Genomic DNA, 27,764 nt, shown 5'->3' with positions numbered 1-27,764 from the left:
AATTGTTTTAAAAATGGGTGTGATAGAAAGACTATAAGTTGATAACAATCTTTCGGCGAAGTATATTATTTGTGAGCTTTAAAAAAACCCTAACAGTATTCCTAAATAATGAAATTCTGACCATTAAAAGATATCTTCGAAGCACTCCACTCGGCTCATATTTTCCAGAATGCAATACTTGTGATTGAGAGAAGATAAGACCGAAATCAGTCAAACAATGGAAAAAATGCTGGCGAGTTTTATCTCATACATATCTCAGCGAAGTTGATATATATTAATAAATATAGGCCAAACTGTTATGGCAAATCGAAGATTACCGTACTTCCTCCATCCACAAATAAGATCTCCGAGAGTTCGAACTGTGCCGGGCTTTCAGTATATCGTGAAATTTAAACTGTGCAGAGTAGCAATTAATTATGCTGCAAAAATTACCTGTTGGAGATACGAAATATTCAAACGAAAAAAAGAAACTCTTAATGCACAAATGATTGTGCTAAAGCTTGTGGATTAGAAAGTTGAACCAGAAACAACAATAGTAGAAAATGTGACAAGTGATAATATGACGATAACATTTCTATTATTTATCACGCCCTGAGCGAACAAAAGTTTTATCTGAAATAAGTCCAAAGGTAAATATAGAAAAATAGATGGGGCTTACTACCTACTATAAATTACAATTTTCGGATAGCTTTAGATACATTCGTACTCTTAGAATTCAATTTAATATTGATTCCATACTCCCGCGCGCTATTTGTTTTCGTCGCATTCTTTAGTCATCTGTTCGTGTATTTTCGCCATCTTACGGAAACGATAATTGTGAGTATTATGTATTTTGGGAAATTTAAATTAATTGTATCAATGGTATCTAACTTACGTCTCATGTTTTGATCAAAAATCATTTGGAGACTCAAATATACTATAGAGACTTACATTCGGTCAATAATGGCGATGGTGTACCATATTTTTTTCTTTCGATATACATAGTATCGAGAGTATGGCTTTGTAAATAGTGAAGGATTTTCTTACAATTAATTTATTAGATGTCACTGAGGTGGGTCAACCATGGCCAATTTGCCTGATGTAAAATAAACGTGCTTGTTCTATTGGGGACACATTCCCCACGTTATTAAGAATCTGAATACATTTTCATGCATGATTAATGGGACACAATCGAAAGGTATGATTTCGTGTTGTAGGTTTTGCAATGTTATGATAACATTTCGCCATTACGTAGAAATGGAAGAATTTTTGTCTTTTAAACAAGTCCGGCTGCACCATATTCAGAATTATTCCAATGTTAAAATCTCATATTTAGGTAACTCAAGGCATGCCAGTATATGGACAACGCATGACTCTACCTGTCACCGTGCAGGAAGTTGAGGTGAGTTTTTAATATCGTAAAAGGGAGAGCACTTGCACTCATAAATACTGCGACCTATTAGCATCAGAAAATACGTATAACTCGGCCAAATATTAATGAAGAGTTCTGTTGAAATAGCATTCATATAGTGACTGTTACAATGAAGATTATCGCTATCAGTAATATGGATTCCAATTATTTTCCAGAGTATCAAATCATAAATTAACTGTCAAAATTTATTTCAGTAGAAACTCTTGCTTAATAATATCACAGTAGTCGATGGCATGTGCAAATTTAGGGCAAAACATTAACTGATACAAAAAGTTAACTTTATTTACGTTAAAGGTAACCTAATGGTGGATTTAAGCATCTCAATGATTATTATGATGACAGTTGGAAGTGTTTAATTTCCAATGACGGATAAACAACTTAGCATATAATTATTTTGTATGAAGTAGCACATGTAGAGATATCAATGAATGGACTACTCTTGGCAGCAAAAGTGAAGCTCTGTTGAATACTCATGTCATCAGGCTGGAGGATATTCTTGTCAACAAGCAAGGCTGCGTTATATATTGTCATTTCTATTTATGGTGATTTGATCGACCGCTGAAAATCAAGCAGTGGGGGAAGTGGGCAGTAGTGAGGTCGAAGGAAGAATTATATGGGAGAAATTATTATGGTCTAAATTGCATAAGGGAAAAAAGTATGATCAAACTCAAATACATAAGACCACAGTGGAGTGAAAGGTTTTAGGAAAGGCTAGCTGACAGATATTTGACTGATTATAAGCTAGTAATTTATTCTACATTTGGTAATTTTTTATGAATAACCAATGTCCCTAATTATTGCTTGTTTAGTATGTGGTTTCAGTGCAGTAGTTAAGTCAATGATCAAGAGGTCCTGAGAATATGAAGGCCAATGGCTACTCAATCACTCATGTCGAGATATCTCCAATCAAGTGAATTGGATATATATTGATTGATATTTGGAAAAGGCTTGATAGCTATGATGAGATAGACAATCCTGTTTCCTTAGTATTTTTTGATGACAGAATTGAGTAGCGATTGTAAGTGAATGGTATAAATCAAATAGTATCAATCAAATTATCATATATATTATAATGTATCGAAGCCTGGGTAATGTGACTTGGTTGCCATGTAAACGGTAAAGGTTTCCCATCAATCAGTAATTTGTGAATAATTAGTGGTTCTATTTTCAGAACACCTCCACCTTTAAATTCCATGAGATATTTTAAAAATATTATTTTTTCTCAAATTCGATGGCTTTTTTGTTTTACATTCTCCATATCATTTTAAACCTATATGATGTGACCCATATATGATGGGAGACCCTGGAGACTCATTAACTCGATGCAAAACTAAAATTAGAGTACATATCTGTTGTGTAATTTTACTAATCTTGGAACTCCCTCCCATCCATCTTACACTCTAGAAACCCCCCTCCCTCTGTACGCTCTTGGAATTGGCTCTTGGCATTGATATCTTGCATATGTCTCAGCCAATTGTGGCTGATTATTAAATCATTAAATACATTTGTTATTAAATTTTGGCCGGTGCCCCAATGTGTGGGAATTACATGCCTGGTGTTTATTTGCTTTTTTGACATAAGCTTCCCTCGTTGCCTGCTTCCTTTGACTGTGCACTCTATATTGGATGTCTGTATGGTATTTCGACTAAGGGACTGCCAATTTGGTCATACGTATTCTTAATTAAATGAAGAATACAATGTATCTTTCCACTGTCTTTTATTCACGTACAACCAGTTTCAATGCTCAAGCGTCATCATCAGGTACAAATTAATCAAGACGCAGTCCATTTATATTCCATTCATGAGGGAGAGGAGGGGTGGGTGAGAGAGGGGGAGAAGGAGGGGAAAGCAAATAGGGTTGCGATCAGCATTGATGGGGAGAGGGGTGTTAAGCATCAGGAAAGGTGATTGGTTGGTTTACAGTGGGTTGGGGGGTTTGTCGGGTCTATCTGTGAAGGAAAGGGGTACTTCCAGGATTGGGGAGAGGTATTCAAACAATAAATCATTAACCAAATGATCCTTTTTTTAAATTCTTCCTGAGCGTTGTAACTTGTAACTGGTTGTACGTGAATAAAAGACAGTGGAAAGATACATTGTATTCTTCATTTAATTAAAATGAGTTTCCACAAAGTTGAGCAGGAAACAATTGAATATGTATTCTTGATTACATACACAAAGGACCTGCCAATATTTAAGATATGATAATAGACTTCATAGGCATAGTTTATGGTTGTCAATTCAGTAATTGTTATTCATGGTAAAATGTACTGTGATATTACTTTTTACCGATTGTTTTTAATGAAAAATCATCTCTTGAGCTTATTAGACTAGTTTGTAGGTCATTCGGTAAAACATGCTCTCCCATATACTCCCTCTCAGTTTTCACCAGCCCAAACAGTCTAAGCCGACTTTTGATTTAATCACTTGCTAACTGCACAAAAAAATGTTATAAACGTACTATGGTGTTACCAGTGCCATTTTAATTACATAGGTGAACCTTGTACTTCCATTTCAATTCTGCATTAACATCGACAGAACATCTTCCCCACAGTATCCAATCTCAAAACATGTCCTCATCCACAATCTGTGATTTGATAATTTTTGCCATTTCTATCCACCGCTTGATGCCTCCCTCTGTATCTAGTATACAGCATAAAAACTGGAATTATCAATTATCTAGTTAAGTCATTCTACCCACCAGGATTTAACTACTTAAAATATGCCAATTACCTTGCCCTATTTTGTACTGTAAGTATGATGTTTGTAATTTGGTTTTTTATTCATATTTTTTGTGTTATTCCTACATTTTATAGCTTTAATAATCTAATATATTGATTGTTAAATTTGTACAATTATCAATTGTTTAATTAGATTTAGTGAACCGCCAGTCAAAAGTTAGGATTTTCTGTCATTTTTACCCAAGTTCCCTTTGCATTGCCAGTAGTAAAAACTGCACGACTAAATACATTGGCTCAAAAATGATAGGTCTGTTTTGTCATGAATATGTTTTGAGCTGCACAATTTGCAGCTTGCATGGCAATAGTTGGGCTGATTTAACTGAGCAAGTAAGAGGCTTACTTTGTAGGGCTTTAGTTACTGTACACTGGAACCAGAAATAGAGATAGCTATGGGGACAATAGTGTGTGTGGCAATAGACTACCCTTCATTGATAACTTGGATCCCTGGACCAAATGTTACTTTGATCAAAATTTTCTGCTTTGTGGTGACCATTGAGAAAAAATGTAGGTCATGTAGGTCAATTTATTGTATGCACTTTAAATTGCGAGTAGCCCTAAAATATTGGATGAAATCAAGAAAGATGCATCTGAGAGAGAGAGGAGAAATGATGTAGGAAAGAAGATAGAATTGATAGGGAAGAATTTGGAATCACTGTGAAGGATTATTCATTCATTAACGAAATTATGTTTTTTAATCATGAGGTGACCAAGTATTGAATTGCTCTAAGAAGAGGGAAATTGTGATTGATTTGTAATTAATGTTTTGTTTGTGAAATGTACTTATCCTTTTTTTTAATACCAAAATTGGTGATGTAATAATCTCACAAAATCAAGCTGTCTCCATTTCTATACTGTTTCCTTTAATCCATCTATTCTTTTGCCCCTTTACACTCGCTAATTGGGTTCCTTACATTAAAAAAGTTTTTCATTGGGAATACTAAGAATATTATTTCAGATAAATCTATGTTTTCCCACAGGTAAACCTATGTTGCGTGTTATAATGCCATATATTGCTGAATTGAGATCAATTTCTTATTTTTCATATTTCCTTAGTTTTTTTAGTGTTAAAATTGAGAATGTTATCTTCAGCCATAGTGTGCCAAATAATTTAGGGATAGCAGCTTCAAAATTTTCATTTGAAAAGTTGCATAGACTGTTGTCTCATGCTTTCTGATGCTTTATTGTTTTGGCTGAATTGCATCTGAGAAGAAAGTAATGAGGTACCATGGCCTGCTAGAATTCTGGCACATTTCATTTTATCATAGTTTACGTACTTTGGAATGAAAAACATTAGCATTGAAGTGATTTATGTTGTATGCATTTGTACGATGGCTGCCTGGTATTCCTTAGGTCATGTTTTAAAAACCCCTATTGTAACTGGAATGTAAAATGAAGTATTGTGTCATGTTTTTTTATGAAATAGAGTTATGATATTATATGAATTGCTTGCATAGGACTCAAAGAAAACTGTACTGCACCATCATGTGATGAAATGTTTATGTTATCTGTCAGTGTATCATAGTTTCTCTGAGTTTCTTGACTTTTTTGGTACAGATTCCTGTGGACCACATAGATGCTGATGAAAATCCCATTCACTTAGAAGACTATTCCTCAGTTGGGGAGCATGTAACTTCTCAAATTGAGATCCAAAGCGAGGTGAGTCTAACTATAATGATTGAATACATACATGCATTCCCATTATTCACATTGATATACTAAGAATTTCTAAGAGATTAACTTGCTCTCCAAGTAAAAACTGACAAAGTTATAAATTCTATGGTTTTTGGCTCAACTTGATTGAACTTCATGATGAAAAGTGAATAATAACAAATTTGTAAGTTCCACTGATTATTATTTGAAAAAAAACTACCATCACCTGCTTAACCAACCTTGGGGTTGCTTAGGGTGTTTATGGTTTTTTTAATGTGTATCTTTATATTTTGGTTTGGTAGGTGAAGGTTAAATAACTATCGGTAAGTAAGAAGGGAAGATCTATGCTAACAGTTAGAGATAAAGCGGGCAAGATAATAGTTGACACAGGAAAGATCAAAGAGAGATGGAAGGAATATATAGAAGAACTTTATAGTAAAGAACTTAGACCAACAAAGTTAGGCATAGAAAAGGAACATGATGTAGAGGAAGATAGCTTAGGTCCAGGCATACTCGATGAGGAGATAGGAAGGGCATTAAAGGAGATGAAGCTTATTAAGGCCGTGGGGGTGGATAACATTCCTGCGGAACTACTGAATTGTTTAGGAAAATGTGGGAGGAAGAGGCTATATGGGCTGATTCGTAATATCTATGAAGAAGGAATCTGGCCGGAAGACTTTGTGAGGTCAGTGTTAGTTCCTATTCCAAGAAAGGTAAATGCTACATCATGTGAGGACTACAGGACAATAAGATTGATATCACACGCAGCTAAAGTTGTCCTCAGGATCATAAACAAAAGGATATAGAGTAGGGAAAATGATTACTTAGGGGATGATCAGTTTGGGTTTAGGACGGGGAGAGGTATGTGTGATGCCATTGCAGTAATGAGATTACTAATCGAGAGGAATATAGAATACAATGAGGACGTATTTGCTTGTTTCATAGATTTTGAAAAAGCGTTTGATAGTGTGAATTGGGAAAAACTAATGAGAATATTGCAGAAAATAGGAATAGACTGGAGGGAAAGGAGGCTAATCCGCAGACTGTACATGTCTCAGACTGCTCAGGTGCGAGTGGGGAGTGGGTAGTCCGGATGGGCAGTGTTAGAAAGAGGTGTAAGGCAGGGTTGCCCATTATCACCGTTGCTGTTCAACCTGTATGCAGAGGAAATGATTAAAGAGGCATGGAAGAGCTGGAGGTAGGAATGAAAGTGGGCGGGGAATTCATAAAATCAGTTATGTTTGCTGACGACCAAGCTTTAGTTTGTCAGTCAGCCAAGGGGTAGCAAGCATTGCTCAGTGAATTGGAAATTCAGTGCGACAGGTATGGGATGAGAATCAATATTAATAAAAAAGGTTATGCGATTTTCTAGAAATGAAAAGCTTAGCTAAACATTAAAATAGGAGGGCAAAAACTAGAGCAGGTAGAACTGTTTACGTATCTCGGAAGTGCTTTGGACCAACACGGTCAAAGTAGTAGGGACGTCAGGAGAAGAATTGCGCTAGGCAAAGAGGCTTTCACAAGGAGGAGGGAGTTGATGAGAGGGACGTTGAGTAAGGACATTAAGAAAAGACTTGTAAAAACTTTGATATGGAGCGTAGCTATGTATGGTGGTCATTGAAGCAGCAGGATGGATGTAGATTGGAAGCTTTTGAAATATGTTTGAGGAGAAGAATGGAGAAGGTGAAATGGACCGAGAAGAAAACAAATGAGGAAGTACTTGGTATGGTAGGCAAAGAGAGGGGTTTGTTGGGAGTAATCCTATGGAGGCAGGAAAAATGGATGAAAGGCATATTGAGCGATAGTGGGATGTTGAAGACTGTAATAGAGGGGAGAATGTTAGGCCAACAAGGAAAGGGAAGGAAAGGTTATGGATGTTGGGTAGGATGAAGGGAGGAAGGAAGTACTTAGAGATGAAGAGGTTTAATTTCCTAAATTACAATGATATCTGTGAAGAAATCTCAAGGGTCATTAAATATTCAGATTTTACTTGAAAAACACTATCTCTTTGCCTAAGTAATTTGAATTAATTCCAATTACATTTTTTTTCTTTGTAACTGGTGAGGTTATGGTGTGCTTAAGTGTTCCGATATTGATCTCTTTCAGCCATTAGTGCTATCATCGATTCCAGGCTTGGAGAACTATTATGTGCAAAATGTAGAAGTTGCATCGGATGTTGATGAGCCTCCAGCAGTGGAAGTAGCTGCAGGCTCGGAGAAGAAGGCCAGTGAAAACTATAAAGTGGTGTCAGTGATCAAGTCAACGGGGAATTCAAATGTTGATCTGAACAAATCAAAAGTGGGTGTTATCCTGGACAATGTTCGACAAACAAGGAGACGTGGCCCCAGGAGTGGGATGGCCAGCTCACCAAATGATGCGGAGGTCTCAGATGAAGGAGCGCAGTCCTCATCATCTAATTGTATAATTGAGTCATCCCCTATTTACTATCAATGAATAATAAATCATCTAATTATATGGACAATATTAGGGTCTCATTTAACTGAAACATGGTTCGGATATAGTTTATCCATGAGATTATGGCCCTAATTCTGAGCTGAAAAAATGTTTTACTTTTATGTCATTTGCCTTGACCGGGTCCCAGTCGAAGCAAATGATTTTTGCTCTTTGATATTTCTGCTAATTTTTATGATTCCTAATTATTAGTTTTTTTTTACCATATGAAGCCCTTCAATTTCATATGGCACACCAAGGTGCTTCCCTTGTTAACTAATTATTGTAGTAATTTATCTCTTCCTTCACTTGACATTCTTACTTTTTCCCTCTTTGTAAAAAGTTGCCCTCACGTTTTTCCCATCAATGCTAGTACTCAAAACTATAACATTACTCAACATCTTTTATATTTCATAAGATTACTCTGCATATATGGTCCTCTTTATCATGATCTTTTTTTTTTGAAAGAAAGCTAAATATAATCTTGGAGAATAAAATACACTATGAAAAAAACTACAATATGATGAATACTTGGAGATAAGTTGTAATATATTGTATATACTAATATTTTGTAATGTCTATATGTGTGTGTTCATGATAATATCTATGGTTATATGACCATTTCCAGTGAAATAAATTATTATTATATCATTATTCCAAATTCAAATATTTGCTTATATTCTGTATTTCATAAAAGGCATATTTTAACTAATTTTGCGCATTAATGATCACTGGAAATTTATATATTATTAGCATTTTTAACTGCTATATCCTTTATGGCTTTCCAGAAATTTTAGAGATATCTTATTAAGATACTAGGGTTTCTTGGCATTGGAATTTTAATTCCCGTGCACTCTAATCTGGAAAATGCATGCATATTAAATTAATGTATTTAGCAAATAAATTATAAATGTGAGATTTGATTTGGATCGTAAAAGTAATGTTTGATTGCACCTTAATTACAGTTTCCAAGTCTTCCTACTTAAGAAAGAAGAGGCGGAGAGTCATAATTGACCAAATCAAAGCAATTCCTGTGTCAGAATTTAAGGCCCAGCTGAATGACGTCTCAGACATAGTTCGACCAATAGAGCTGGCCCCAGCCCGGAGTAGAAGCCTCAAGTATTACAACACAAAAGGAGTAGGGAAACTTTTTGCCTATCCGGGTACAAAATTTTTTAAAACTTCATTAAATAATTTACATTAAGAATATTTCAAAAAGATAATTTAATTTTCATTTTGCTTTAGATATTTCAAATGGTCAGTGAACCACTGTTATCATGATAAGCTACCCTTTGCATGCACTCAGTTTTACTTAAGCTCAATCTCCAGAATCAGTGTAACATTATTTAGTGTATGAGGTGGGGCTAGAATGTGTGACCTATGAGTACATGAAGCACTCTCCTCTTGGCCTAATTCGATCTGTCGAGTCAGATCTAATGTAGTCTTTGAATTGATAATGTGAAAGTTGTATAGACCATTTATGTGAGTATATCAAGCAAAATGTCAGCAATGGCTGCAGATTTGTATAAACAATTTCTGAAGTTCAATTTGGTTATGCGCTCTGAAATTCTCAAGTTGCCTAACTGTATTCTCATATGGTTTCACCACATACCAGTATAAATTAATTTATTAATTTTCAATACCATTCAGTTTGCATCAATGACAATTGGGGACCTAAATGGGAGTAATTGTTTCTGAAACATACTGGCCTATATGCCGAAGAGTTTTGGGAAGTTTATTATAGTACACACAAAGTACTTCTCACATTTTGGGTTTGAAATCTTTAATTGGTATGCTGTTGATGCATTCTCTTCAAAATGTTTGCTTTTTCATTAATCTTGAACTCTTGAAAATGAGCAAGGTACATTAAAACATACTTCAATTGTTACAGTTTGACTGCATTAGAATGTCAATTTTGCTAGTGTGTATTTTGATTACATTAGTTACAGTTTAAGATCTGATGGGGAAATTTGCCTGCACGCAATAGAATTTTGGTTTTATGTAACTCAATTTTTTGGAAGAGTTGATTATTCTTCAGTATCTTAATGTTTTCATCAATTACTACTGTTTTTTTTTCATGTAATCCCTTTTCTGAATTTAATAATTTGATTTAATGTGACTAAATTTTGATTCTTGGGGTACTCTGGCACCATATCTCTTATTGCATCTGGCAGTATTCTTTCTTAATGAAAAAAGGATTTTACCCAACTTACCGTGGGTCGCTGGGTAGAACACCTTTTTAGGCCAAATCTAGTCGTTGGGCTTAATGTTGCTGACCCCAATACTTAAGAGTTAAGTGTTTATGCTAATCAGAGTGAACATATTTTGTTACTTCAAAGTTAATTTTGAAATGAAAGATGACAACAATTTTGTTGAATAAAAATTATAATTTTAACAGTTTAGCAAAAAGAAATAATGTTACTCCATACATGAACAATGTAATGAGGATCATATACATGTATGATTCAATGTTTTTCGGCTACCATGGCAGTGTATATACTTCATTGATGTATATGACTAACAGTGTTAATTACATTTATATTCATGAATAGCAAACTAGGGTTGTGTTTCAATTTTCACTTTATCATGGGGTGACTCCTTTGGGGCTGTCTCTAATGACTGAATTTCTTTAAAAATTAAGGGAAAAAAATCAGGCAAAGGGCTGATTTTTTTAAAAAGCTAGGTATATGATACACCAATTTGGAATTCCTGATGAATACAAGTATGTTCCTTTTAGTTATGAGACCAGTTCATGTTTGGTATAAGGCTTCATCCATACAGGCTCTGGCAGAGGGCCAAACTATTCACCTGACTGACTTCAATGATACCAGTGGGTTAGACAAGGGCCTATGTGAGGAATGATTCACCAGAACCACTTACATAATCAGATTTAAAGCATTAAAGAGAAAAATTGGGAAAACATACATGTCAGTTGAAAGAAAATTCAGGAAAAAAGAATAGCAGTGTGTACATTTCATAGCTACCCTGGATTAAAGTTTTTTGGAGTTCCAGCGCATGAAATTATGGTTTTGTTTCTGCATCACAGGTCTCAAGTGTGCCCATCGACAACTTTAGCTGGAGCACTTCATTGAATAGATGTGAGAATGTGTGCTTGTTTTGTGGGGTTCCAAGGTTATATCCTGATAGGTTAGAAGCTTGTTGATTTGAGGATAAGAGAGGTAGCGAAGTGCTTCAACTCATTTTAATCATTAGTCTGAACTCTCCCTTGTTGTCGATCAAAATTTTGATTAGCGGAGACGTTTCAAATCAAAGCTCAAATTTGGAAAAAAACTTTAAAGTTCACAGAATTATTAAAATATGAGATTTCACGTGATATAAGAAAATATTCAGATTTTGTGACTACATAGCTAGTTTTTCATCATTTCACAGGATGTGAAAAATCCATGCTCCTATCTACATTCCAACCAGAGGAGGCCTTCACATTTTATTGAACAGTGATATTTAGACTGGCCTTGACTGAATTTGGCCAAAAAAATCGCCCTGAGGGAATATGAAAGATCAATAAATAATAGAATGGAGCCATGAAAAACTCTTTTTTCGAGTATACCCAAGTCTGAATGTATATTCATGTCATTAATATTTCACGTTTTTTACAGGTAAATCTATTCAATCTGACAGAGTATTCAAGCACTTTGAGAGGCAGTTGACCAGTGTGAAACAGGAATGCAAACCTCTGGATGACATGAAACTCCTGCCAATTGGTTATAAACCTCAAAGTAAGTTAATTTAAATTTTACTCATCTTGTACACTAATTGTCAAAGCTCATAAATGGAAAATTAGAATTCAGGGTTGTTGCAAGGCTGGAAAATTATTCGAATTGGAGGAATCAGGAAAATTGAAAATTAAAATTTCATGGCAAATTTTGAAATTTCGGCAAGTTTACTGAAATAAAAAGGAAAATATAGGTGTAATCTTAGGTGTAAAATCTTGAGAAGAGGCAGCATTGGTGTCATTTGTCTGAAATGTTTACTTTTTGAATAATTTGGAATTTGTAAATGAAAAATGCATATGAAAAAATACTTTCAACTCCTGCAATTTTACTGCATTGTATTGGCACTATTGCTAAAATTATACTTGAGTGAAAGAGCCTTGAAGTACCCCATCTACTCTGTTATGCTGCTTGAAATGAAATATTAATGTAGAACATTTGAAATTTGGCCTGCATTTATCAGAACATTCAGAAATATGTTAGTCCTGGGAGTTGGACTTCATTTTTAATAGATACTGCACTTTTCATACTTTTAGTCAAACATTTCAATAAACTTACTACATCATTGACTTCTTAATGTGCAAAGTCGGGCTTAACTCTTACCTTGAGACTGATTTATTCCGGAAGAAATATAGACTTTGTAATTTGCAAATTCTAATTCCCAAGTAAAATCTTATTTGATATAATTAGGATAAGATTAAAATGTATTTTATCATAGCCTGAGAAAAAGTCACCACATGCATATTAAAATGTAATAATGTACTTATCGTGCACTTGCAGTTGACCCTTCAAAGATCAAAAGAATAACTCGCCGAAGGAGGTATCCCGAGGCAGAGGAGTACCAGAGGCGGATGTCACAGCAGCAGATGCAAGAAACATTTGATAATCTTGTTGCTGAGAGTCAGAAAAATATGGAAGCAGTATTTCTGGAAAACACAGGTAATGTATTTTAATTTTTTAAATTGCCATGTGGTGGTGTCGTAAAAGTTTCAAGATATTGATAAAAATGTACGAAGTCACATAAATAAAGCTTGCTTTGTCTCAATATCATAAAGAAAATATTTTCAATGAAAACTTGGATTTAAAATTTCGAAGAGAACACTGGAAAAGTATGCAAGATCAAGGTATGAAAAATTGAGTTTAGGGAAAAATTTTTCAAAAGTGCACTTTGTTTGATAAATTAAATAACTTGTAGCATTATAAAAAATTAAAGGATAATAACCTTTTTCAAAAGAATCAAATGCATTAAATTTAAATGAAAAGAACACTGAAATATTTCTTGCAGAATATCTGCCTTCGATTTGATTTTCAGTGTTGTTTCATTTTCTTTTTAACCTTTTAAAGCAATATTTTTTAATTTTCAAATGAAATAAGTATGTTTTCATGTAGATGATAGATAATGACTGTAGGGAACAGAGGACAGTAATGGACAAAGTCAGTTGCACCTGCTTTGACTTGCCTATCCTTTATTTATTTATTTAATTTAATATTTATCCAAATAACTAAGGGAAAAGGGCAATTTTACATTTAAAATTCATTTCCTTCATGTTTACCATGCATCAGTGAGTTAACATCATTTATTCAATAGCATAATGATTTCAAATTCATTGATAATATCAAAACAAAGGTAAGAAAAAATATAAAAATTACACTAGATTATTTATCTTAAACGGAATGCACTTAATATATAAGTATAAAACATCTCATGGACAGCATGTAAATAATTTGTTATCATAACAGCGAACCTTGAATAATGGACCTCAAGAGCTGTGGTCTCTGCAGTTTTATAGCAGTCCATGGCATTTAGTGTTTTTTTTTTAATTTGCAAGCTATGCATTGTAATGTATTCAATTTTTGAAATTCTAGGGTCTTTAAGGTGCTTAATTTGTTAAGGTAATTAGTATCATTTTAGGTACTTATTCCACCAAGTTCTGAAATATTAACGTATTGTGATGTTCTAACTGCAGGAACTCTGGTCGATGAAGAGAGTGGGAATCTTCGTGTACTTATCCAAGCTGCTGAGACTGATTCTATTGGTAATGAAACTTCTGAGCGAGGTATGTATCATAGGTGCCCAGGGAATGCATGAACATCAATTCATGTATATTTATGTTACACTGTCAAATCTATATTTGCATATTACAATTTATATTTTCCTGTTATTCACAACATTCTTATCTCATCCTATACAATTTTCTAATTTTCCCAATGGACACCGGACCCTGCATTTACAAGATTTCATTTTTGATTTTCTCGCTATTTGCATCTTTATGGGATGGATTAAAAAAATATTTCACATTCTAAAACAGTTACATGCATCAGTCTGTATAAAGAAACTTTTTTGACTGCATTTTGTACTGTTGCACCAAAAAAAGACGCGAGAGCAGCAATGTGAATGGATTTAGTGAAGAATTTGAATACAGGCATATTACAGGTATGTTAGGCAGTACAGAGTGTTACTGACGACGGAAATGTGAACTACCTAAGCTCATAATCTGTCTTCCAAGAAAAGCTATGTGCTATGAAAGGAACACATAGTTCAACTATGAGTTAGCTAAGTAATTTATGCATTTATTAACTCATTAGGGGAACTATTCATGTTTCACATAAGATGAAATAATGAGGAACGAAAATGATTTTTAATGAATGAATGACTCAATCATGGTGAAGAGTGAAAAATGTAAGAACTGGTGACTGACATCTGGGATCATTTACACTACCTCGATGCAACTTATATAACAGTGGTGGTCTCCTGAATAGTAAAAAGTATTGGACTTGCTTTATCGCATCAAAACTAATTTTGAAGTTGGGTAACTGTTTGCCCTAGTCGAACAACAAGATATCTCAGATTCTCATGTGTTACGTGTCTCTCAATTACTTGGGAAAGTAAATATCATTCAGCTTGAAAATAAGAATACGAGGCAAAAAAAGAATATTTTCAGCAGTGAAAATTTCTTGTAACAATTTCAGAGCATAAAAATCATTTGCCTTACACTCTGAAATCATTGTATTGAAATGCATATTAGCAGATGACTCCATTACTGTTGCGGCATCTTCCACAGTTTCTTGGAAGTAAAATTTTCCTTTTCCTACTTTTTGCATTTTTCTACATTTCTTAATTTTTTCTGGGGTCCCTTAATAAGTGCAAATAAAGGGTTTTACTGTATTTTAAAAAATTAAATCAAAACACAAAAGAAACTAATTTTCACCGTGTTTATTTGCTAACAGTTTCATCACTGAGGTACCTGATGATGTTGCCTCAGAGATGAAACTGGTCATTTATAAATAAACACTTTGAAAATTATGAAGTATCTATTGTGTTTTAATTCAATTATGGATTTTTGCAAATTTAAGCTGGAAATAGTAGTATTTAAATGAAAATTATTTGATTAAGTAAACACACTTCAAGTGAAAATTTTCTTCTAGTTGTGTAAAAGAGCTTTTTTCCATTATTGCTAATTTGAAATTGCTGCTGCTGTGGCAAATGCAGAAATTATTTGAAACCAATTTTAATATAAATGCGACGAAGAAAGGAACCATATGAAGGAATTGGATTTACGTAAAGGTATAAAAAAAAACAATCCTAACCTATGATTTGATTAAAATTTCACTCTAATTAAATTGGAAAGGACAGTGGAAAGATACATTGCATTCTTAATTTAATTAGAATGAATTTCCACAAGGTTGGGCCGGGAACAATTGAAAATTTCATTTGTTTTGGTTTTAAATCATTTTAATTTAACTATCTTCAAATGACATTGAACTTTGTTATTCTTCATTTTGAATTATTCATTTGCAGTGAGAATTTGAATTTATTTACCCCGAATTCACATATTCTTAGAATTTACATGATTTGTTCATGATCTGGGCAGTACGTAATATAAATCATTGTGGAAAGAAAAAACAGCTATGTTAATTCCGCTTAATATTTTAGTTTTATGACCTGTTTTCAATGCATAGTATCATCATCAGAAACTTTTTGAGCTTTACCTTCCATGTAAGAGGACTGTCTGAGCAAAGTATTAGAGGTAGCCGAATGTTTACTGTATTGACACACATATGCCTCCTTGCAGTACGCCTCAATCTGCAGTGTTTGGAAGGCCATGCTGCTTTTCGTTTGTTTACCATAGTGTTTCAAGATGAACAATACAATTGGAAATCCCACCTAATGTAAAATCCATTTAGTGATAAGATTTTGACTGCTAATAAACTTCAAACCTGATGACATTCATTGGGAAATTTTTGCTGTACACCGACTAAGTGATGAGTGACAGTGTTGAGTATTATTGGTGTTAGTTTAAGTCAAATGTTCATGATGTCAAATAACTGGCCAACTGCTGCAGTCCTAATCGTGAACATTGGTGTGACCAATTTTAAGCTGAATGCACCACTGCCTCACACCACCTTCACTCATTCAGTTTCCATACAGTTTACAAAGTAACCTATGAATTTAAATTGGCTTGTGGTTTTTTGCCGGTAAAAACCACATCACAGATCTCACTTCATGACTCTTGGGATTTTCTATTGCAGTACACATTTTAACAGTTTGCAGTGAGCAATGTAGAAGAATCACAGTCTGCACACTACCACAGCAGGGTGCATACTGAGTGTAGGGTCGTTTAGACACCAAGATGGTGGCTCTAAGCCTACTCACATTCACGCTATGCCGAAACTTGTTTCTGTCTTGGCAACCCTTGTATATACCTTTGGTCATGGTGGGGCAACCTAATGGGGGTGAAAGGAGGTATTATGAGATTGGACTTTGAGAATGAAGGGATGGGGTTTCCGAGAAGAAAGGTTTTGTGCATCACATAAAATAGAAAAACATGTTGCATTTTTCTCTTGAGTCTTTAAAATACATGTCATCTAAAAAAGTCCACTACTCACCATCAACCCTGAAAACACATCTGTTTAATGCTATGGACTCCTTTCTTCCCACTCAAAAAAGTGATATTTATTCAATCCAATGTGATAATCGCCCATTAAAATATATCGGTAGGACAGAAAGAATTATCAATATCCAAGAGTGAAATCGAAAATAGCTTTGAGAAAAAATCATCCAGCATTCCATGAATGGCATTCAATTAGTTAATGAACAAGTGCTTCCAACCCATTCTCCCTTCCACTACAACACCTATTTCATTAAATGCTCATGGTCACAACTATTGGGTAATTCATTTTTGTTTCCTTAACCCACCACTCAATTTCTTAGACTTCTCTTCCCCAGTTTTTTTATCTTCTAAGCCCATTATGACTAAAGTAGTTGCTGACATTTTTTTGGAGCCCACAGTGGCAGTGTAAATGTCAAGTGTCCAAATTTCTATTTTCATTTAAAATGTTGAATGCTTTTTATTTCCAGTAAAAATAAAACATGTTTTTATATGCATTGTGTGCCATGTATAATATGCATATATTGTCAAAGAAATTTTGTTTCAATCGGTAAACAAATAACTCTGTATTATTTTGTGTCCATGTGTAAGAATGATATAAATTAACAAAATTTGTTAGAAAATCGTACCATACGTACCATGGAGTAAAAAAATACTTAAGTTACCTCAAAACACTTTCTGGAAAAAATTATGATCTGGCATCACTTAGGTCCCTGGATTTAAGATGCTTGACTGTAGCCCTAATTGAGAGTGATCTTTCTTTAAACATGGAAAACAAATGAGAAATAATAACTTTTTTATTGACAAGTTATCTTGATATCTTGTGAAGAATTTACTCCCACAGTATCCTTGAACACTTACTCTTGGAAGAATCACAATAAAATATGTACGTAAAATACTTAAGGAAATGCTTCATTTTCCTCTGGTATCAATCTGTGAGGACCTGTCTTTTTTGTATCATCTTAATTAAGTGATCTTACTTGCACCTTTGATGGAATTACATATTTATATTGAAGGAAAATATGCTACTGAATGCAGAAAAATAATTGTTGATGGTTTCAGAATGTGAAATAACACAGACGAATTGTTGTTTTCTTATAATAATCTTTATAGAACACTTATTTATGGTTAAGTAAGACGGGTGAATATTGGCATTTATTTTATCTGGAAAGTATTAACCCTTTTCACTCGGGTGCTTTTTTCTCGATTGCCGTAGTCTACTCGGGATTCAATTTTTTAAATGCCCCAAATTAGCTAAGCGTGGCACTACAATGAAAAACTGGAGTTTCTTTTCATAAAAACTTATTTATTTGGATTTTTTTACATAAATTGATAACTTTATTGATAAACCATAATTTAAACTCTATAATTTTTCATGGTATGATATAATGAAATACTCTAGCTTGAATCAGCTATGTTAGGATGATGAAGTTTCTGTATTCACTGCCTTGTTGTGTGTTGGATTTTGCCTAAAATCCAAACTGTGTGGTTTTTAAACGTATACAATGTCATTCACTTGCTGAATTCACTTTATTTTCTAACGTGAAGACAATTTAAACTACCTTACAGTGAGGAAAATTGCTAAACCTTTCTTTATGGGATCATTTGTCTGGGATCTGGTCCACAGCTTCTATTTTGTTCATTGTTTTCATATGTGAAAAATTGCCTTTTAAAATATTTTTCCCCCAAACCTCAATTTTAAATTTTTATCAATTTTTACCTATTCCTTGCCAGGCCCCGTCAAGAGCATAAATTCAAGATTTTGCTGTACGTATATGCCTCTCACCCCATTAGATGTTACCCTTGTCTGCCCGAATGCAAAAAATGCAGAAATAATTTTAAATGAAAAAATTTTTAATTTAAAATAAAGCTTCAACATTTTTCGATATTTTTTATAGAATTTAGTCATGGCCTATAATGCTTACTTTGAATTAAAATAAATGATATTACCTACCATTTGGGATATGAGTTGATGATGTAATTATTTTATGCCCTTCTTGGCTTGAAATAAAGCCTTGATACAAATTACTATATTTTTTCCTCTTTTTGCAGTTGAAACCATGTATGCTCATGATGGAAGCACTTCAGACTTAACTGACGGACGTGAAATTGTTTTGATAGGAAGTCGAAAAGAAGGAGAGGTAAGTTTTGCATTGCATAATTGTTGTTACTGATGATCACTTGTCTTTAGTTCAGTTGCATGATTTTATTGTGTTCACTTCTTATCATAATTTTTCATTTCTTTATTTTATACACTCGTGTTTTCATATTACATTTTATGGATTTATTGGTGAAAATTTATGTCTGCTAACTCATTAGTTGTTTAAATAACTCACATTATAGCCATAAATATTTAAAATACAAACAAATATGGTTTGGTATGTTGAAAAATGAGTTCTATTGATTGTTTTGGTTTTAATTCCTGAAAATGATGGTCCTTTAAATTAGTTGAGCAGTTCTTATCATTCAATGATTGTAAGCATTCAGTAATTAATTATATATTGCATTAAAGACAACTATGGTTATTTTATTTGTATTTTGTAATTGTGGTTAATAGTATTGATTATGATGTTGGGTATCTGTGATCACCAATTTGGACATTTTTATAAAATGTTTCTAAACTATGTGATGGTTGACTTCCTTTCTTCATACTGTGAGCAGTATATCCCTCTGTTTGTATGCTCATTTATTTATTTCATGGGAGTATTCCCAGTTGTTGAAGTACATAATGGCCCTAGAATAATTGAAACGTACACATTCTATTGCAAATTCAAATATAACTCAGAATTTTAAAATATTAAAAAAGCATTCGATTGGTATTCACAGTAGTACTCTCGGAGGGATATTCCAGAACTCCTGTGAACTGGTCTTGAGGGTGAATTGACGATAATTATGGCCTCAGAACAATCATATGATCTCTAATGATTTAAAGTAGGCAATGGACCTTTTCTTTTGGCCTTAGGTTTGACTAGAAGACTAAAGAAAGAAGGCCATCAGAAATTATGCCTTAGGAAAAACAAACCTGGCTGTAAGCTTAGGAGAATGCAATCAACTCTTGTTCTTCCAATTAAGATAGAAGAGTACAAAACGTTTATTCTAATTATATTAATATTATAATATTAATTTTAATATTTCTATTGATTTCTTCAATAACTATCCAAATAAAAAGACTACAAAGAAGTGCTCCATGTATTGTTTCAAAATAAATAATGGAAGAACTTAATTTTTTCATTTTTTTTTCATTGATATCATAATAATTTGTAGGATGCGGCGATGATGCAAAGAAAGATTGAGTTGCTGTTGGCAGCAGCAGAGAGCAGGGAGCAGGGGATGGAGATGCAGCCCCTTTACATCTGTGACCCCTCCCTTGATGGTGAAGGACAGATATTCATGACTCAGGATGATCATCAGATCTTTGTGGTTCATAATGTAATGGACGATGATGAAGGACAAACTGAGACTGTGGTGACCACATAGTGTGACCAAGCAGTGATTCCCTGTGTGAATATTACAGTGAGTGATCAGTCACAACTCCATAGCCCTTCTTAGTGTTTGGAGGAAAACTGTACCAGTCAATGATATATTAGGTGTTAGCCCTTATTTTTCATACAATGTTTGGTCAGGAATCATGTGTGATTCTTGAAGTTTTGGGATCTGATGGCAGTTAAAATCAGTTCCAGCAGTTATATCTGTTCCATGGAATACCCAGTCAACTGAATTGTGGTGGTGCGTTTATGAATTGATTTTTTTTAGGGTGAAGTTGAAAGACATTCCCTTCCAGTTTCTGAATGAAATTGCATTGCATGCAACTTAGGACATTTTTTAAGCACTAATAATGCCTTTACCCACCAGCCAGATTTCTAGGTATTTTACAGAAAAATAATTAATGCACTGTATGCATTCAAAGTTGATGCATATATGTAATTTCCATAACTTTCTATCTATTGGAAAATTAAAATTTATGAATTATACTTTGTGGTGTGTTTTCTATTCCACAGGTATACTATGATCCGCATAAGCTCAGTCAAAATGAAGTTTGCAACGAAAATTGTGGCCAATTGAGACCTGAGTCACATATTATCTTGAAAGTTAACAAGTTCAAAATGATTCAGAATGTGATTGGTGATGTTTGCATATGTTCATATCCAAATTTGCATGGATTTCTGGAGGAGTGAAGTCGTGAGATTACTGGAGAGATGGCGCTAACTCCTAGATTATTATATATAAAGTGTATTAATGGAGGTAAGTTTTAGACTGTCCCTGAAAAGGGTGTGTAGATAATCTTCGAGATAATTTAAACTGTGCAAACAATCTTTTGCCCTAGAATCATTGCTTTCTTCAGCCCCTGAGCCTGATGACTGTGTCATGACTTTGCTGTGCTTTAATGAACCATCTAAGCTTCGACTTCACCTATGAGACATTGGTTTAAAGGACTCATTCGTCCATCAAGCGCTTAAGGTAATTTCTAAGTTGGAGAGTAGATCATTTAGTTGGTTAATTTTTTAAAAACATTCATGGTGTAAAGGAAAAGAGGCCTTCAGTCATACTAAGCAGTGCTCAAGTTAGGGAACTAAGTTGTTTGGTAGAGAGAAAATGTGGTGAAACCTTGCAATATTCAGTGCGGAGGAAGCTAAAGGCAAAAGGAGAAAGGGTGGAAGTAGATTGAATGAGCTTAGTTATACCCATTTGATCTATTAAGGGAAAGGGTATCTTCATTGAATGAAGAACACAATGTATTCTTAATAAAGAACAGTGGAAAAATACATTGTGCTCTTCATTTAATGAGCATGAACTTCCACAAAGTTGAGCAAGAAACCATCAAATAGATAAAAAAAGGGTACCTTTTTTAAGTTCAGCTATTGACGTAAATTTTGTTACCTGTCTTTCCGTAGAAATAAAAAATTATTAAGTTTTTCTGGGAAGTTACAATATGCAGTGAAACTTGTATTCACCCTTTTGTACTAGCATGGCTCCTGCTAGACAATGGTCATCATTGTTTTATTTGTGATTGGCATGTTAGCTTGTGCAATGAACTCTATTTCTTGATACCTTCCTATTTATGTCGAGTACTCAACCTTCATACATTTACTGCAGTATTGCGACAAAGTTTTTAAAAATTTGTTCTGAATATGTTGGATGAACAAATTCAAGTAGTTGCATCTCATTTAACAAACATTTTTCACTATTGATTCATTTTTATGAAACGAAATTAAACATTTAATAAAATGAAGGATTGTAATGAATTGTAGGCAGTGGTACTCCAGTGGGTAGAGCATTGGACTACTAATGGAATGGAGGAAGAGTGGGGAGAAACCTGATGTTGGCATTTGTCTATCCATAATGGAAAGTGCCAATGATCCACAGTTTATGTCCCATCCAATGGATGGCATACTGTACTTGAAATGCTCTTCACATTTCACCCCAAGTAGGGATTGGGATACCACTGAAAAATACTTACGATGACGATGATTTGAGCCCCAGCCCTCTTGGTGGTAATCCAATTCGAAAGCTTCTGCACCATCCCAATTCCTGTGTTGTTGCTTTACGTTTGTTTGTAATGGGATAAATTGAAGTTGGTCATACTTTCATGCTTCTTCTCTCCACTGCCTGACAAAAAAGGCATTTCTGGTGAAAAAATTGGTTCATTCAATATATTCCATCTTGGATGGTGGACCATTCCTATTGAAGGAGAAACACCTGATTTTTGCCTTGAAGAACACTGAATATGGGTAAGAATCGATAAGAGAATTCTAAATGTTACTTCCCGGGAAAAGAACTTTATATATTGTAAAAAAATCTGTGAGAAGGAAATAGATTTAATCCACTGAGATAAACCACAATACCATTCCAGGCAGGTAGTGCAGAGAAGAGTACCTGGATACTTATATAGTATGATGCCGTCATCTGCTTTACTGTGTAAAGAAGATGGGCGACATTCTACCCAAACCATAGGACTATGTCTCATGCATGGCCTATGAAAGAGTCTACGTAGTCTAGTCTATTTATTGAGAAGCTCATTAACTTCATTTTCTTATGAGAGATGGAAATGCTAATTATCTTTCTTTAAAAAGTCGCGATAAAGTACGATAATTTCAGGCGTGGTAACGGAAATGTGTCATTACAGTCGCACGGAAAGTAATAGCATATTTCCGGACTTATTTACTAAAATCATCACTAGACCCTCCGCAGCGTCCGCGGCGGACTTGCAAGAGTCAGTATCGGTAATTCCCGAGTCATGAATTTAACACATATTTATTTCATTTGTTTCAGAGTGGCTTGACACCAGCCGTTTGATCATGTAGGTGCAAATGATTTTGTTACGATTACGAATTTATATGAAAACTTACTTGAGCAATTGTCTTCCCTCAGGTATTCAGAGATGAAAGAGTTACATCGCTTCTCGCAAAGAAGTTGGTGGTCTCCCATCCCTTCCGGGCCGATAATATCACGGCTTTCACCAGATTTTGCGCCACTGACTTTTGAATGATCGCTATATCCACGGTGGCCGATCGCTAGCTTTCCTCTTCTCTGCCTCATTTAATAATCCATCATACACATGATGCCAGGTTTCCGGAGTCCCTCCTTTCAAAGACGAGATTACTGTTTTTTGGTCGAATGTTTTACACAACATTGTGGTATTCCTTGAAGTATTTGTCGTAATTTTGGAAAGCATGAGGATCCAATATTAAGGTATGGAACGTTTAAAGTGAATATTTCCGAGCGTGGTGGAATCGTGTTGAATGAATGACATTCGCATTTACCGTGACCCCCATTTCCTTACAAAAATTGCTCTCGTATTTGGTGTACCACTTAGTCAGAGGCTCGACTGCGGTATGAGCGTAGCTTTAGCGAGAAAATACTAACTAAAAGCCTGAATAAGAACCTCATGCATAGGTTTTTCCAATGCGAGTATAGAGTCCTCTAGGAAGGCTCCCATTTAATAAGCATTATCCCATAAAATAGCAGCAGGAAAGAAGACGCAGGAGAAGAAGACCAAATTAGTTAGAATAGGAACGTGGAATGTTAGGACGATGATGAGGACAGGGAAATTGGAAAATGTTCAGCGAGAGACGGAAAGGGGAAATATAGATATTTTAGGTCTATGCGAGGTGAGATGGAAGGATAGCGGGGATTACCGGAGTGATAATTATAGAATAATATGCAACGGCGGGGACGAGAGCCAACGAGGGGTTGCCATTGTATTAAATGAAGAGGTAGGGAGAAGCGTAGTCAACATAGAGCAGGTAACGGATAGAATACTACTAGTAGAGATAAAAGCAGAACCGACGAACTTGGTTATTATTCAGGTATACATGCCACAGAGCAACCATTAGGAAGAAGAGGTCGATATACGATCAGTTAGAGGACATAGTCGCGTGGGTACCCGCTGGGAAACATTTGACAGTGATGGGGGATTGGAATGCGACGGTAGGCGAAGGAAGAGATGGTGTTGAAGTGGGGGACTACGGTTTAGGCAAGAGGAATGACCGCGGGGAGAAAGCAGTTGATTTCTGTAGAAAACAGGGGTTAGTCATCACCAACACTTGGTTTAGATACCACAAAAGACGCAGGTATACATGGAAAATTCCAGGTGACTCAGGAAGATATCAGCTAGATTATATCCTGGTTAGGCACAAATTTAGGAACAGTGTGGTAACTTCGCACAGCTTCCTAACTGTGGTAACTTCCCGGGAGCGGATGCGGACTCTGACCACAATTTAGTTGTTATGAAATGTAGCGTCCGTTTCAAAAAGATAAGGCAGGGGCGGCGAGTTAGAAAATGGAATGTAGAAGCATTACATGGTTTGAAAAGGAAGGAGTACAAACAGGCGGTAGAGGAAATCATGGAGGATGGTAAAGGGCTTATTACTATCGAAGAAAAATGGGAAATGATCAAAAAAGGGTTGTCTAAAGCCGCAAAAGACACTATTGGAACCGTTAACGCTAAAAGGATTAGGAAACCGTGGATCACGGATGAGATGATTACAAAGATGGATGAGTGGCGAAAATGGAAGAATGTAAATAAAGAATTAGGCAAAATTAAGTACAAAGAATTGAACAATAAATTGAGGCGGGCAACAAATAAAGCAAAAGAATCATGGCGGAAGACGCAGGGCGAGGATATGGAAAGTCTGCAGAGGAAGGGTTAAATCGGTGCGCTGTACAGCAAAGTTAAATCTTTATCGGGAAGTAAGAAAGGGAGATCAACGATTGCAGTTAGAGATAAGGCAGGTAAGGTAATAGTTGACACAGGAAAGATCCAAGAGAGATGGAAGGAGTATATAGAAGAACTGTATAGTAAAGAACTCAGACCTACAAAGTTAGACATTGAAAAAGAAAATGACGTAGAGGAAGACAGCTTAGGTCCAGGCATACTAGACAATGAGATAGAAAGGGCATTAAGGGAGATGAAACTAAATAAGGCCGTGGGGGTAGATAACATTCCCGTGGAACTTTTAAAATGCTTAGGGAAATGTGGGAGGAAGAGGCTATATGGGCTGATCCGTAGCATTTATGAGGAGGGAATCTGGCCGGAAGACTTTGTGAGAGCAGTTTTAGTTCCGATTCCGAAAAAGGTAAAGGCCACGTCATGTGAGGACTATAGGACAATTAGTTTGATATCCCACGCAGCTAAAGTTGTTCTCAGGATCATAAACAAAAGGATAGAGAGTAGGGCAAATGATTACTTAGGGGATGATCAGTTTGGGTTTAGGAAGGGGAGAGGTACGCGTGATGCCATTGCAGTAATGAGATTATTAATCGAGAGGAATATAGAACACAACCAGGAGGTATTTGCCTGTTTCGTAGATTTCGAAAAAGCGTTTGATAGAGTGAATTGGGAAAACTAATGAGTATTCTGCAGAAAATAGGAATAGATTGGAGGGAAAGGAGGCTAATCCGCAACCTGTACATGTCTCAGACTGCTCAGGTGCGGGTGGGAAACGGGGAGACAGGATGGGCAGTGTTAGGAAGGGGTGTAAGGCAGGGTTGCCCATTATCACCGTTGCTGTTCAACCTGTATGCAGAGGAAATGATCAAAGAGGCATGGGAAGAACTAGAGGTAGGAATGAAAGTGGGCGGGGAATTCGTAAAATCAGTTAGGTTTGCTGATGACCAAGCTTTAGTTTGTCAGTCAGCCAAGGGGCTGCAAGCATTGCTGAGTGAATTGGAAATTCAGTGCGACAGGTATGGGATGAGAATCAACATTAATAAAACAAAGGTTATGCGATTTTCTAGAAAGAAAAAGGGCAAGCTTAACATTAAAATAGGAGGGCAAAAACTAGAGCAGGTAGAACAGTTTACGTATCTCGGTAGTGTTTTGGACCAACACGGTCAAAGTAGTAGGGACGTAAGGAGAAGAATTGCGCTAGGCAAAGAGGCTTTCACGAGGAGGAGGGAGTTGATGACGGGGACTTTGAGTAAGGATGTTAAGAAAAGACTCGTAAAAACTTTGATATGGAGCGTAGCTATGTACGGCGCGGAAACGTGGTCATTGAAGGAGGAGGATAGACGTAGACTGGAGGCTTTTGAAATGTGGGTGTGGAGAAGAATGGAGAAGGTGAAATGGACAGAGAAGAAAACAAATGAGGAAGTACTTGGTATGGTGGGCGAAGAGAGGGGTTTGTTGGGAGCAATCCTATGGAGGCAGGAAAAGTGGATGAAGGGGGTGTTGACCGGCAGTGGGATGTTGAAGACTGTGATAGAGGGTAGAATGTTGGGCAAAAGAGGAAAGGGAAGGAACAGGATAGGGATGTTGGACGGGATGAAGGGCGGAAGAAAGTACTCAGAGATGAAGAGGGACCTGGTGTAGAGTAGAATTTAGGGTTGTGTTTTGTTAGTAGCCACAAAATATTTGTTTGGTAGTTGTGTCCATCGAAAAACCTACCTTAACCGGTAGATTACCTTAAAAAAAAAAAATATATATATATATGTATATATATATAATATAAATAATATATAATATATATATGTGTATATATATATATATATATATATATATATATATATATATATATATATACACAGGGAAAGGAACTGAAAGAAAGGACACTCACAATATGTTATTTGACATTTCGTCTTCAGAATGGTGGGGGCGAGGTGGGATGAAGGGGAGGTAAGGGACCCCCTACCTCTCCTTCCCCCGCCATTCTTAAAACGACGGCCGAACCGTCGCAACGTCAAATAAAATATTGTGTCTTTTCTTTGTGTCTCTATAGTCTAATTATCTACATCTGTGTGTGTTATATATATTGATATATATATATATATATATATATATATATATATATATATATATATATATATATAAAATTAAGAATTAACAAAATATATGTGAAAGAATTAAGAATTTTCTTTCACCTGTTTGGAAAATTGCGAATCGAGTTCATTCTATATTTAATCGCAGAATGTGATATTTGAGCGAAAAAAATTCGTGTGCATGCACTCAGTAGAAAATATGCATGCTGGAAGTGTCGGGAGTACTAGTTATACAAGGTGTGATCAAAAATAGACCGGACTGATTTTATTATGCGCAAAACGTTCAACGAATTGAAACGAGACACAGTTCGCCATCCAGCGACATCTGGCAACTTAAACGAGAGCTGTTGCGTTTGTTTACGTGACGTCGTTTCACAGCAGCACCGGTACGTGTCTTAACCTGTTCGTCGCCGCGTGCAACGGCAGCAACGAAGGAGCTAGAGGAGCAGGGTGTGTGTGCGGATTTCGGTTTCAAACTTGGCAAAAGTGCTACGGAGACATTCAGAATGATTCCGCAAACCTTTGTTAATGAAGCTATGAGTCGAAGCCAGTGTTTTGAGCGGCAGTCGTTTTAAATCGGACAGAGCCTCGCCAGATGAAGATTCGCGAACGGGGCGGCCTTCCACTTTGACAGACC

The 27,764-nt window shown here is 35.5% G+C and overlaps 1 protein-coding gene across 1 annotated transcript; it reads left to right on the top strand.

Annotated features, from left to right (window-relative positions):
- The first annotated feature begins 906 nt into the window (after positions 1-906).
- Positions 907-20,820, top strand: LOC139698778 (uncharacterized). Its single transcript, XM_071597688.1, has 10 exons — positions 907-1,177; positions 1,316-1,381; positions 5,704-5,805; positions 7,906-8,218; positions 9,216-9,413; positions 11,868-11,987; positions 12,762-12,920; positions 13,949-14,038; positions 18,923-19,011; positions 20,135-20,820. Exons 1-10 carry the CDS (start codon positions 1,160-1,162, stop codon positions 20,345-20,347), a joined length of 1,368 nt encoding a protein of 455 aa, XP_071453789.1. The 5' UTR covers positions 907-1,159; the 3' UTR covers positions 20,348-20,820.
- The last annotated feature ends 6,944 nt before the right edge of the window (positions 20,821-27,764 follow it).

The sequence above is a fragment of the Hetaerina americana genome, unplaced genomic scaffold (genome assembly GCF_022747635.1).
Source record: "Hetaerina americana unplaced genomic scaffold, ioHetAmer1.1.p SCAF_9, whole genome shotgun sequence".
Classification (NCBI taxonomy): Eukaryota; Metazoa; Arthropoda; class Insecta; order Odonata; family Calopterygidae; genus Hetaerina; species Hetaerina americana.
Note: the sequence above shows the minus strand (reverse complement) of the source record. Positions and strands in the feature narration are given on the sequence as shown.